Here is a 14,191-nt window from a genome sequence, read left to right as displayed (position 1 = left end):
CGGTTCTCCGCGTCATTCCGTGGCCTCCATATAGGCGTCATCAGCCACGACCGCAATGGGTAGCCCCTATCGCCCAGCAACCAGCCCCTCAGCCAGGGATGTATGACCGCGACAACACGTATGAGCCGTGTACACTGCCCGGGTACAGGGCGCAGACATGCAGGATAATCATGCGGTGATCGCAGACCACCTGTATGTTCATGGAATAGGTCCCCTTCCTATTGGTGAACACGGCCCTGTTATCTGCAGGTGGCCGCACAACGACGTGCATCCCATCGATCGCGCCCTGGACCATGGGGAACCCGGCCACGGCAGAGAAGCCCACTGCCCGGGCAGCTTGGCTGGCCCGGTCCACAGGGAAGCGGATGTAGCGGTCCGCAATGGCATATAGGGCGTCTGTCACGGGTGCACCGATGTCTGCGAGATGCCGGACAGGTCCCCACCTGGCGTCTGGAATGACTCCGTGGCATAAAAGATCAGGGCCACCGTAACCTTGACGGACACGGGGAGAGGGTGTCCCCCGCCAGTGCCACGCGGTGCCAGCAGGTGGCAGATGTGTACCACGGTTTCCCGGCTCATCCGGAGTCTCCTACTACATTCCCAGTCCGTGAGTTCCTGGTACGACAGCCAGGGCCGGTACACACGGGGACTCCTCGGGTGCCTCCGTTGCCGTGGCGCCGCGATGTCCTCCTGCCCCTCCTCGTCCTGTCGGGCGGGTGTCCCTCCAGCCTGGGCGGCTGCCACCTGCGCCGCCTCTCTGGCACGCTCCTCCTCCTCATCCAGGGCAACATGGACAATACCGGCTGCCGCCACGGCGGCCAACATCGCTGGCTGATCGGAAAACATGACGGCCTGCGGGGGGGCGGGGCGGGGGGGGGGGGGGCGGAAACGACGACATGTCGTCATTGCCCGTATCCCCTCCTCCCCCCAGCCAGGTGGCATGGACTGCGTGGGCGCGACTGTTGGAGGATGGCACCTGGCCAGGCGGACAAACTCGCTTGCTCTCGTACCCTCCCTCCCCGGCACGCACCTCCCTGTCCCCCTCCCCGGCACGCACCTCTCTGTCCCCCTCCCCGGCACGCACATCCCCCTCCCCCTCCCCGGCAGTCATCCTCCCGTCCCCCTCCCCGGCACGCACCTCCCCGTCCCCCTCCCCGGCACGCACCTCCCCGTCCCCCTCCCCGGCACGCACCTCCCCGTCCCCCTCCCTGGCACACACCTCCCCGTCCCCCTCCCCGGCACGCACCTCCCCGTTCCCCTCCCCGGCACGCACTTCCCCGTCCCCCTCCCCGGCACGCACCTCCCCGTCCCCCTCCCCGGCACGCACCTCCCCGTCCCCCTCCCCGGCACGCACCTCCCCGTCCCCCTCCCCGGCACGCACCTCCCCGTCCCCCTCCCCGGCACGCACCTCCCCGTCCCCCTCCCCGGCACGCACCTCCCCGTCCCCCTCCCGGGCACGCACCTCCCCGTCCCCCTCCCCGGCACGCACCTCCCCGTCCCCCTCCCCGGCACGCACCTCCCCGTCCCCCTCCCCGGCACGCACCTCCCCGTCCCCCTCCCCGGCACGCACCTCCCCGTCCCCCTCCCCGGCACGCACCTCCCCGTCCCCCTCCCCGGCACGCACCTCCCCGTCCCCCTCCCCGGCACGCACCTCCCCGTCCCCCTCCCCGGCACGCACCTCCCCGTCCCCCTCCCTGGCACGCACCTCCCCGTCCCCCTCCCCGGCACGCACCTCCCCGTCCCCCTCCCCGGCACGCTCAACCTCCCTCCCGGCACTCCCCCGAAGCCCACCCCACCGTTTTGCCAAGCTGTTTCTGGAGCGGGCCCAACGCTTCTTCGACGGAGCCTTTCCTTACATGTGCATTCAACATGTAAACATGAATGTATCAACCTTCATAATGTTCCCGAGGTTCTGGATGTGTATTTCTAAATGTGAGGCCGTGTAAAGTATTGTTATAATTCCCAAATATCTCCTCTGTTGAAGACCAAATGATGAATTGGACGTTTCAGTGAAGTGTTGGTGAAGTGGGTGGTGTGGGAGGGGGGGTTAATTCAGCTCACTGAGTTTTCTAAAGTCTTGAAGCATCCCTGCCCCATCCCCCCAGGAACCCCTGTTTGCCCGGGCTGCTGACTAAACTATCAATAATTTGGATGTGGGGACCAAATGTAACATTTTTAACTTTGCTGATGGCACAGATTGGTTAGAGGTGTGAGTTGTGAGGCGCATGTTGAGGTTTACAGTGGATTTAGACAGGCTAAGTGAGGATGAAAAAAATGGCAGATGGAATTTAACGTGGAAAGATGTGAAGTTATCCAGTTTGGTCGGAAAACAAATCCAGAGTATTTGTTAAATAGTGAGAGGGTGGGTACTGTGGATTCCTGTACCAGCCTCCCCGAACAGGCGCTGGAATGTGGCGACTAGGGGCTTTTCACAGTAACTTCATTTGGAGCCTACTTGTGACAATAAGCGATTATCAAAGGAATCTGGATGTCCTTGTTCAGGAGTGGCTAAAGCAACAAGCAAGTGAAACAGCAAATGAAAAATGCAAATTATATTTTGGCTTTACTGCAAGAGGATTTGAGTACAGAGAATAGGAATTTTGCTGGAATACCCTCCTCTCTCAATCCTTCCAACCCCCACTAACAACTCTTTCTCCTCCCCTTCTCCTTTCCCTGCCTACACTTCCCCATCCCAACCTCTTCCTGCTCCTACACTTCTCCACCTCTGTCCCTGCTCAACCTCCATTCCCCCTGCTCCTCCTTCCCCTCTTCCTCTCTCCTCCTCTGGCACCTTTTTATCCTCACTTGCCATCTTCCCTCCCTCCCGAATCCTCCTCCTCCTCTCTCTTCCTCTTCTCTCCCTCCCGATCCTCCTCTCTCCGTCCCCACCCTCTTCCCTTCTCCCTTGACTTCCCCTCCCGCTACTCTCCCTCTTCCTCCTTTCTCTCGCTCTCTCTCTCTCTCTCCTCCCTCCCTAACAGCACAGTAGGTGTATCTACACCTCAAAGACGGCAGCGGTTCAAGAAGGCAACTCACCACCACCTTCTGAAGGTCAACTAGGGATGGGCGATAAATGCTGACCTAACTAGCGACGCCAAATCCCGCGAATGAATTTTTATAAACCCTCTCCAATCTATCTTCCTATCTGGAACGGTTATTGTAAACCTCTTCTGTAATCTCTTCAGTGCTTTCACATTCTTCCGACTGTGTAGCTCACAGAACTGTGAACAATATTCCAGATGAGGTCGAACTCATGTCTTGTGTGAATTCAGCATAATCTCCTCGCTCTTGTGGTCTATGCTCCTGCTAGTAAAGCCCAGAACACAATATGCATTAGAATCCCAACCCCTGGACAACACCACCACAAACCTTCCTCCAGGCAGAAAAATATCATTTGAGCATTAATCCCTGCTCCCTATTATTGAGCCAATTTTGTCTGCCTGTTGCTACTGTCCCTTTTATTCCAAGGGTTATTTTGTGACACTGTACCAGAGGCCTTCTGATAGTGAATGCAACATTACCTTCATCAAACCCTTTCTGTTACCCTCATCATTACCCTCAGCATCACCTTCATCAAACCCTTTCTGTTACCCTCAGCATCACCTTCATCAAACCCTTTCTGTTACCTCCTCAAAAAAATTCTGCACGTTCGTAAAACACAGTTTCCCCTTGAGGAAATAAATGCACATTCCTCTGTGTGATGACAGGGCAGCACGGTAGCGTAATGGTTAGCACTATGGCTTTACAGGGTCCCAGGTTAGATTCCCACTTGGGTCACTGTCTGTGTGGAGTCTGCACGTTCCTCCGGGTGCTCCGGTTTCCTCCCACAGTCCAAAGATGTGCAGGTTAGGTGGATTGGCCAGGCTAAATTGCCTTTTGGTTAGATGGGGTTGCTGGGTTACAGGGATAGGGTGGGGATGTGGGCTTAAGTTGGGTGCTCTTTCCAAGAACTGGTGCAGACTCGAATGGCCCCTTCTGCACTGTAAATTCTATGATTCTATTACTATTTCTATCCTGAATAATTTTTGGGGGAAGCTTGCCCACAAATGAAGTTAAACTGACGATGTATAATTGCTGGGGGTATCCTTGCAAATTTTTTTGAACAAGGACGTAACATTTGCAATTCTCCATTTTAAACCTCTGCCACCTCCCCTCAGTCGAGAGAGACGAGATGTTTATGGTCAGCAGACCTGCAATTTCCATCCTCAGTTCACAGAATCACAAAATAATACAGTAGAGAAGACGGAGGGGAATAGGGAGGGTGGGAGGTCGATGGGAGGGAGGGATAGAGGGAGGAAGAGTGAAGGAAAAACATTGAGAACGATGGGCTGAATTTCCGTCTTCTATCTTTCATCATTTGTTGGCCCCACCCCTTGGCACTAATTGTGTAAATTAATGATTTCATGACACAAACTCATATTACATTCTGATTCCCCTGCATCGGCAGGTGCTCTATTTGTCATTCTGTACTGGGAACGGTTCATCAATCATCTGAATCTGGATAACGACATGGTGAAATCATGTTTTTTGCCTAAGGTGGTATTGCAAAATTTTGGATGCCTCAAAATAATCTCCCAGATAAAATAAGCCTTCTGAGGTAATATTGACCTAAGGATTCCACCCACTTCCTCAGGCGCTGGGGAAGGATCCTGCGACTATGAGATTTCAGTCTTCACACACTGGCTCTCAATCTCACTCGCCTCTCTGAATTTGATGGTCATGGGTCCGGGAATCCATAATAAACACTTGACCCCCATAACCAATCTCTTAACACCACAGCGCCACACACACAGTGCTCAATCAGGACTCACCGTCTGACAGTGCAGCACTCTCTCAATACTGACCCCCTGACAGTGCAGCAGTCCCTCAGTACTGACCCTCTGACAGTGCAGCACTCCCTCAGTACTGACCCTCTGACAGTGCAGCACTCCCTCAGTACTGACTCTCTGACAGTGCAGCACTCTCTCAGCACTGACCCTCTGACAGTGCAGCATTCCCTCAATACTGACCCTCTGACAGTGAATCACTCCCTCAGTACTGACCCTCTGACAGTGCAACACTCCCTGAGTACTGACACTGTGACAGTGCGGCACTCATTCAGTACTCCAGCAATCCTATTGTCAAGAAATCCTGACAATGCAGCACACTATTGCACTCACATGGCCTTTGACTTGTTTAGCATTGTGGATAGCACAATTGCTTCACAGCTCCAGGGTCCCAGGTTCGATTCCCGGCTTGGGTCACTGTCTGTGCGGAGTCTGCACATCCTTCCCGTGTGTGCGTGGGTCTCCTCCGGGTGCTCTGGTTTCCTCCCACAGTCCAAAGATGTGCAGGTTAGGTGGATTGGCCATGATAAATTGCCCTTCGTATCCAAAATTGCCCTTAGTGTTGGGTGGGGTTACTGGGTTGTGGGGATAGGGTGGAAGTGTTGACCTTGGGTAGGGTGCTCTTTCCAAGAGCCGGTGCAGACTCGATGGGCCGAAAGGCCTCCTTCTGCACTGTAAATGCTATGCTATCTGGCAGGTGCTTAAGTGACCTGAAAGCTGAGTTCAATTCCCATGAGGGAAGTTTGCAAACTAAAGTTGAATTAGTAAAGATATTCTGCAATAAAAGGCCTGCGGAGGTGCTTGGCTCTTTGTCAACCAATACACGTTGTAACCCTGTGGCCGTATTCAACATCAAAATAACTACATTCGGGGTTTCGTCAAGAGTTTCACATAGCTTGTAACCACAATTAACAGCACCCTGTTCCCTGATCACAAATGGGATGCAGTATCGTCAAGGCCGAGTTGGCATTGCTAAATGGAGATGGTGGGTTAACCATCTCAACAACTGAAAATGTAAAGCTTCTTGTGTACCCCAGGCTTATCGTCTCAACAGTCTCATTTACCATCAGGGAAGTATGGGAACGTGATGCAAAACAGGAAAAAATTCCTGACCAGCTCCACTGTCTCAGACGAATATTGGCCACATCCTGACAGGACACAGTGTCCAATATGGAAGTAGAGCAGCATGCAGGGCTTTACAGCACTTTGTCTCTCTTGAGTTACCAGTGAATCCATTGGCTGGGTCATGTGAGTCAAATAGATGACTCCCGCATCTGTGACGGGCTGACTGCTGGCAGGAGACCAACTTGTTACTCATGTATAATGATACACTTTCAGAAAATTCTTTTGGAAATAAGGAGTGATTTATTAGCAAGTCTGGCGCAGCATGTTTGCAGCTCATTCTATAATACCTCTGCAAAGGTATTCCCCCCTCCCCCACATCCCCCCCCCCCCCCACATCCCCCCTCCCCCATATCCCCCAAGTGAATCCAGCCCTAACCCTAACCTCTGCAATACACGCGCAACCGATGGTGTGCATTCATATACCAGTCTAACACTGTTGCCTTTTACCCCTGCTACCCCCCCCCCCCCCCCCCCCCCCTACAGGAGAAGCGTGCACACAACAATAGGGAGCATGTGAGGACTGGAGGAGGCCCAGCTGTTGAGAGGCCACTCACCGAACATGAGGAAAGGGCCCTGGAACTGGCTGACGCACCTGAGGACCGGGAGGTTGCCGATGCAGAGGTCGGTGGCCCACCAGCAAGTGAGCCACCGACAGCCTGTCCCCATATCCCCCCTCCCCCATATACCACCTCCCCATATCACCTGATCACCGTCTGCGTGTCTAACCATGCATGCTTCATTGTGTATCGCAGGAGCAAACGTCGAGGCACCCATCCCCGCAGATGCAGACCGCCTGGAGGATGCCCCTCAGAGACCACGGGAGACGGAGAGACCCGGACCCTCTGGCAGGCGACGCCCGCAGATGCCCCTCGGAGACCACGGGAGACGGAGAGACCCGGACCCTCTGGCACACGACGCCCGCAGATGCCCCTCGGAGACCACGGGAGACGGAGAGACCTGGACCCTCTGGCACGCGACACCCGCAGATGCCCCACAGAGACCATGGGAGACGGAGAGACATGGAGCAACAGGGAGACGACGCCCCTGTCTCATGCGGGTGCGTCGACGCAGGCGTGTGCCACCCAGCGCCGAGGGGGGCAGCCACAAGCCCCCGTCTCAGCCGAGCCACAAAACCACAACCCAGGACACCCCGACCCAGGACACCCCGACCCAGGACACCCCGACCCAGGACACCCCGACCCAGGACACCCCGACCCAGGACACCCCGACCCAGGACACCCCGACCCAGGAAACTGAAATACCGGACAGTGACACAGAGTGGATGGATGGACACGAACCGCCACCCCAAAGTGCCATGGACTCCGAGTCGGATGATGTGCACGACACAACGCCACTGCTATCTCCAACACCCTCCACCATCGCAGAGACACTCACCTCGGTTGGGCACTTTAGTGATGAGGCGTCTGGTACACTCACTGATGTGCACAACACAGCCGTCTCGGTACAGCAGGTGGAGGGAGGAGCAGCAGAGGGGCCGGGCGATCGGAGGGAAGCCCGGCGCAAGTGAACATCTGCCGCCCAGATGGATCCCGGGTTCCTGGAGTTACCGCACCCACCCATAGACCCGATGCAACCACCTAACCTGGGACGAGCGAAGAGGGTGACGGCCTGCTTGCGACAGGTGCAGTCGCAGGTGGAGGTGTCCACCCGCATCCAGGAGCTGGGAGTGGTGCCGGTCATGCGTGCCACCCAGGCCGACACCGCACGGGTGGCGTCCGCAGTGGAGGCAATGGGGGCGATGGTGTCAGACATGGAGCAGTTTGCGAGGCCTGGGGCTTTCCGTACAGGCGGCGTCTGTGGCCCAGGACATGGCTGCCCTCTCACATGAAGCCATGAGCCAGCGGCAGATGGCAGAAGCGCTCAACGCCGCGGCCCAGTCGCTGCAGGCCGCGGCCCAGTCGCTGCAGGCCGCGTCCCAGTCTCTGCAGGCGGTGGCCCAGTCTCAGCAGGCCATCGCTGAGGGCATCGGCGCCATTGCCCATGCGCTAGCCGGCGTTGCACAGTCACAGACAGGGATGGGCAACTCCCTGAGCTCCACGGCTGCAAACCTGCAGACCCTGGTCGATACCAGCACCGGCCTCCAGGACTGGCAGCGCCAGGTGTCGGAGGGGTGTCGGATGGCCAGTCCGTTCGCATCCCCCACCCATGTAGAGGCCCGGGGGCCATCGGGCACCCCGAGGGAGGAGGAGGTGTTGGGGCCCGTCCCGGGTCCCCCTGTAGGGGAGGTCCCGGAATACCTCAACACCTCGGGCTCCCCCCCACTTCCGTCCCAGGTGCATCGGGTGGGCAATGGGCAGGACAGGCTGGCAGCTCGCCAACCCAGTCGCCCGGGCCACAGCCTGGCCCATCTAGGTCAGGAAGCCCCAGAAAACGGCCGCCAAAGGGATCCCGAATCAGAGGGCAGGAATCACAGGAGTCCACCTCCAGTTCTGCTGTACCGTCTGGGGAACCAGCTAGGCGTAGTCAAAGGGCCCGTAAGGCCAAACAATTAGACACTGAGTAAGTTGGCACGGGTGCAGGGCACAGATGAGTTTTAGGGGCTAGGGCACGTGCATGCACTGCTTTTGTTATTAAAGTCAATGTTACACCTACAGAAGCTGCCTTTGCTCTGTCCAAACGTGCGGGGGTGTCATGTACGTTGAGCGCAAGTGTGTGTATGAGGGGTGGTCTTACCTCGGCCCCAGGTGAGTCTTCCCCCTAGGCCGCCTCACCATCCCCCCGGGCAGAGGGCGGTACCGTGCGCTGCAGTGTCACAGCCGCATGCAGCGATGGTCCGGGTGGATGGTGGTACTGTGGCCATGGGTCAGACATCGTCCAACGATGTGGAGCCAGGAGCTCATTGCAGAGCGGGTTGTCATCATCCTCCATGGCCTGCAATAGACAAGCGTCCACCGGCAACTGTGTGCGCCCGGCCGTTGTGCCGCAGGTGGATCTGCGATGGGGGGGTGGGTGGGGTTGGGGAGGGGTGAGGGTGTTGCCATGGTGTGCAGTATGTGGCCATACTAGCCGATTCCCACGCCACTCTAGTCAGTGACGCGGGCGTCTATCAACCTGTCCCGTGCCCGCTGGCCCCACCGGTAACGGTGGACAGCCACCTGCCCATGTCTAGCCCGTCTGCCCTGACCATTGCCCCCAACCCCCTCATCTGGGGAGGACTGCGCCTTTTCCTGCTGCTCCTCCACTCCGCCCTCCTCTGCCTGCGGCACATCGCCCCTCTGCTGGGCTATGTTGTGCAGGACGCAGCACACTACAATGATGTGGCCGACCCTATCCGACGGATACTGGAGGGCCCCCTGAGAGGTCCAGGCACCTGAAACGCATCTTGAGCACGCCAAAGCACCTCTCTATCACACCCCTTGTCGCTGCATGGGCATCATTGTAGCGGTTCTCCGCGTCATTCCGTGCCTCCATATAGGCGTCATCAGCCACGACCGCAATGGGTAGCCCCTGTCGCCCAGCAACCAGCCCCTCAGCCGGGGATGGCATCCCTCGTACATGCCGGGGATGTATGACCGCGACAACACGTATGAGCCGTGTACACTGCCCGGGTACCGGGCGCAGACGTGCAGGATAATCGTGCGGTGATCGCAGACCACCTGTATGTTCATGGAATAGATCCCCTTCCGTCATTGCCCATATCCCCTCCTCCCCCCAGCCAGGTGGCATGGACTGCATGGGCGCGACTGTTGGAGGATGGCACCTGGCCAGGCGGACAAACTCGCTTGCCCTCGCACCCCCCCTCCCCGGCACGCACCACCCCCGTCCCCCTCCCCGGCACGCACCTCCCCTCCCTGGCACGCACCTCCCCGTCCCCCCTCCCCCCGGCACGCACCTCCCCGCCCCCCTACCCGGCACGCACCTCCCCGTCCCCCCTCCCCGGCACGCACTTCCCCCTCCCCGGCAGTCATCCTCCCCGTCCCCCTCCCCGGCACGCACCTCCCCATTCCCCTCCCTGGCAGTCATCCTCCCGTCCCCCTCCCCGGCACGCATCTCCCCGTCCCCCTCCCCGGCAGTCATCCTCCCATCCCCCTCCCCGGCACGCACCTCCCCGGCAGTCATCCTCCCGTCCCCCTCCCCCGGCAGTCATCCTCCCGTCACCCTCCCCGGCACGCACGTCTCCGTCCCCCTGCACGGCACGCACCTCCCCGTCCCCCTCCCGGGCAGTCATCCTCCCGTCCCCCTCCCCGGCACACATCTCCCCGTCCCCCTCCCCGGCAGTCATCTCCCCGTCCCCCTCCCCGGCAGTCATCTCCCCGTCCCCCTCCCCGGCATGCACCTCCCCGTCCCCCTCCCCGGCACGCACGTCCCCCTCCCCGGCAGTCATCCTCCCGTCCCCTTTCCCGGCACGCACCTCCCCGTCCCCCTCCCCGGCAGTCATCCTCCCGTCCCCCACCCCGTCACGCACCTCCCCGTCCCCCTCCCCGGCAGATATCCTCCCTTTCCCGGCACGCATCTCCCCATCCCCCTCCCCGGCAGTCATCCTGCCCCCGGCACGCACCTCCCCGTCCCCCTCCCCGGCAGTCATCCTCCCATCCCCCTCCCCGGCACGCACCTCCCCATCCCCCTCCCCGGCAGTCATCCCGCCCCCGGCACGCACCTCCCCCGTCCCCCTCCCCGGCAGTCATCCTCCCATCCCCCTCCCCGGCACGCACCTCCCCGTCCCCCTCCACGGCAGTCATCCGCCCGTCCCCCTCCCCGGCACGAACCTCCCCGTTCCCCTCCACGGCAGTCATCCTCCCGTCCCCCTCCCCGGCACGCACCTCCCCGTCCCCCTCCACGGCAGTCATCCTCCCGTCCCCCTCCCCGGCACGCACCTCCCCGTCCCCCTCCACGGCAGTCATCCTCCCGTCCCTGGCACTCCCTGAAGCCCACCCCACCGCGCACACACCCACACACACCTCTCCACCACACACACAGACTGCAGCCACGCCATCGCCTCTCCTGCGGCCAACCCACCAGGCCGTCACCCACCTCCACGCTGGACGGCGTCAACCATCAGCACTGGTTGACGCCAATTAAAAGGTGGTTTGATTTACGCCAACGTGACCCGTTGTCACGTCGGCAGGACTTCGTCCCATCCGGACGGGAGAATATCGGCAGCTCCGGAGTCCATTGCCTCGCTCCCGTCCCTGCCATTCTCCGAGGCGGGCGGCGCGATTGAGGCCCCGCCGACTTTTTCTCCCTTTGGAGAATTCGGCGGGGGTTGGTTCATGCCGGCCCCCGGCGATTCTCCGACCCGGTGGTGGGTGGGAGAATCGCGCGCCTTATCTCTGCCCATCAGCCGAGAGAACATCAACAAAAAGTATTCGATCTGTTTCGCGCCTTCCGATCCCTTTGGCAGGCCCATGATTCTGTGGTTTAAGTGCCTCAACTTGTTTTCCATATCGTCTACCTTGGTTTTCAGGCCCTTGTTTTTATCCGCCAGAATCTGCATTTCAGCCTCCAACGAAACTAATCAGTCCTCGTGGTGTGACAGGGCCTCCTCTAAGCCATTTAACATCTCACCCTGCTCCCTCACACCCTTGGCAGTTTTGCCAAGCTGTTTCTGGAGCGGGCCCAACGCTTCTTCGACGGAGCCTTTCCTTACATGTGCATTCAACATGTAAACATGAATGTATCAACCTTCATAATGTTCCCGAGGTTCTGGATGTGTATTTCTAAATGTGAGGCCGTGTAAAGTATTGTTATAATTCCCAAATATCTCCTCTGTTGAAGACCAAATGATGAATTGGACGTTTCAGTGAAGTGTTGGTGAAGGGGGTGGTGTGGGAAGGGGGGTTAATTCAGCTCACTGAGTTTTCTAAAGTCTTGAAGCATCCCTGCCCCATCCCCCCAGGAACCCCTGTTTGCCCGGGCTGCTGACTACATAACCTTTGACCTGTTCCAGGCACATCAAGATGTCCAGCTAGCGGGATTTCCCACCATCGCCGGGATGCCCCAGGTCCAGGGGGTAATAGATGACACGTAGTATGTCATCTTGCGCACACCAGGTTGTCCGGGAGTGCCCTTCATCAACAGGAAGGGGTTCCAATCCCTGAATGTTCAACTTGTGCGACCAGCCCCTGAAGATCATGCGTGTGTGTGCAAGCTTCCCCGAGAGTGTGCACGACAACTACATACTGGGGCAGTCGGAAATTCCCGGCTTCTTTAAGGGACACCCCTGGATGACCGGTTGTCTGGGGGGGATAAAGGGGTACCCGCTTAGATACTGGCGAATGACACCAGTCCAGAGACTGATGTGGAGATCCAATATAATGAGGCCCATGTGACAACGCAGGCTCATTCGGCGGTCAGCGGACTGCTGAACATGCGATTCTGATGCTTCGACTGCTCGTGGTGCACTGCAGTACACTCCCCCGAGAGTCACATGCTTTGCGATGGGCCGCTGTGCCCTCCATTACCTGGCACAACAGCAGGGTGACGTGCTGGAGGTGGAGAAGGAAAATGCGGCCACCTCCAAGGAGGAACCGTACCAGGAAGGCTGGAGGATAAGCCTGGGGAGAAAGCGCGGGACCAACCAAATGAACCACAGAACTCCTACAGTGCAGGAGGAGGCTATTGAGCCCATTGAGTCTGCCCTCTGAAAGAGCACCCCACTGAGGCCTACTCCCCCACCCCATCCTTCAACCGCACCTAACTTGCACGTCTTTGGACTGGTTCCATCGCGCCACCTTTTCCCACCATCGCAGTTACCAGTTCTTAATTTGTAGTATATTTAACTTTTCCTCCCCACTCATTTATATTCTCTTCCAATTCAAATTCTATTATCTCAATTTTTGTTTCTTCCAAAAAATATTTTCTTGGTTGGACTCTGACTTTAAGAAAACATTTATTTTGCAAACACCAAATCTGTTTTTTAAAAAGGAGATTTCAGTGTTAATCCAGCGTGATCTTGGTTACCGTCACTGTATTTTACTTTTTGTGCAGTTACTTCCAAAAAGCAGGTCTCTCTCGCTCTCCGAGTTCAAGGATCCAATGCTGCCGCCCAAGACGTGCGATGGTTCACAGCTGGAGAAACTCCCCAGCTTTAGTGTTATTTTTTACCCAACTCGTTGTGCAAATCAACTGACACAACAATCGACGTTCTGGCTGAAAAACGTCTCGTTTCCCGCAACCGATGGTCGGGCGCTCCTGGGTCGTGGTTGCAAAGAATATATTTAAGAATGGCCCTGAGCTCCCGATGACCAGTTTTACCGCACATTCGTGGAAGGTGCAGTGGTCTCCTGAAAGTTGATCCTCACCTCGAATTTCGAGTCTTGGCTTTTTTTAACTATTATTTTCAGAACAAATCCTTGTCGCTGACTTTGTCCTTTAGCTGTTCTGTTTTTAGGGTTTTTGCATTTAATTCACAGCGGAGATAAAGGTTAACCAGGTTTCCACACGGTAGGTTCATTAACCAGTTTACAGACATTATTTACAGAGATGCTGCTTGCTCACAGTCTAAAATGGAAGAGAGGGAAAATCTCCCAAGTGCCTCTAATGATGTCACTGTCATCATGTGACTCACGGCACAGAAGGGCATTGGTTACAATACATAACAATAGCTCTTTTAGATGCTGCTATCTGTCTGTGGGTCCTCCCCTCTCCCACTCCATTAACCTTCCTTATTTGCTGACTGTACCAGTCGTGAGCAAAGATACCTAGCTCCCGTTGAATGTATACATTTCCCCGGTCTCTCAACATTCAAATAATATTCTCTTTATTTCTGTGCCAATCAAGTGGACAGTTTCACACGTCACCTGATTGTAGTTCATCTGTGGCTGTTCCTGACCAACCACCCAACCTGTTCTTAATCTCTTGGCAGCCTCATTGACCAATTCCTCTGAATAGATTCCATTCTGTATCACATTGGATCATCAGGGAATTCAAACAGGTCACACTCAGTCACCCATTCCAAGTCCTTCATATGTAGACACCTATCTATGCATGGAGCTGAGTAATAGACTTCTGGATTAAACATTGTTTGTCGCTGTAGAGGCTGATTCAGCCAATCCCTTCCACAGCTGGCACAGACAAATAGTCTTTGCCCCCAGATAACTGATGTTTGCTGTTCTTTCAGGTGGTCTTTCCTGCCATCTGGACACTTCTCCTTGGCTTTACCAACACTCTTCCTGATTGTTTGTCCGCAGGTACTCTGCTCAGCAGCGAGGACTTCCCATGCATTGACTCCGATGCTGGTCAACATCAGTTCTCACCCGCAGAGATCCTGGTATTGCACA

At 57.0% G+C, this 14,191-nt stretch overlaps 1 protein-coding gene across 1 annotated transcript in view; it reads left to right on the top strand.

The window, feature by feature from the left end:
* Positions 1–13,133, top strand: part of LOC140411296 (oxysterol-binding protein 1-like) — a 238,302-nt gene extending 225,169 nt beyond the window's left edge. The window contains 1 exon segment of the mRNA XM_072500418.1: positions 12,900–13,133. Within this exon segment, the coding sequence (XP_072356519.1) occupies positions 12,900–13,133 (234 nt within the window).
* The last annotated feature ends 1,058 nt before the right edge of the window (positions 13,134–14,191 follow it).

The sequence above is a fragment of the Scyliorhinus torazame genome, chromosome 4, assembly GCF_047496885.1.
Source record: "Scyliorhinus torazame isolate Kashiwa2021f chromosome 4, sScyTor2.1, whole genome shotgun sequence".
Taxonomy (NCBI): Eukaryota; Metazoa; Chordata; class Chondrichthyes; order Carcharhiniformes; family Scyliorhinidae; genus Scyliorhinus; species Scyliorhinus torazame.
Note: the sequence above shows the minus strand (reverse complement) of the source record. Positions and strands in the feature narration are given on the sequence as shown.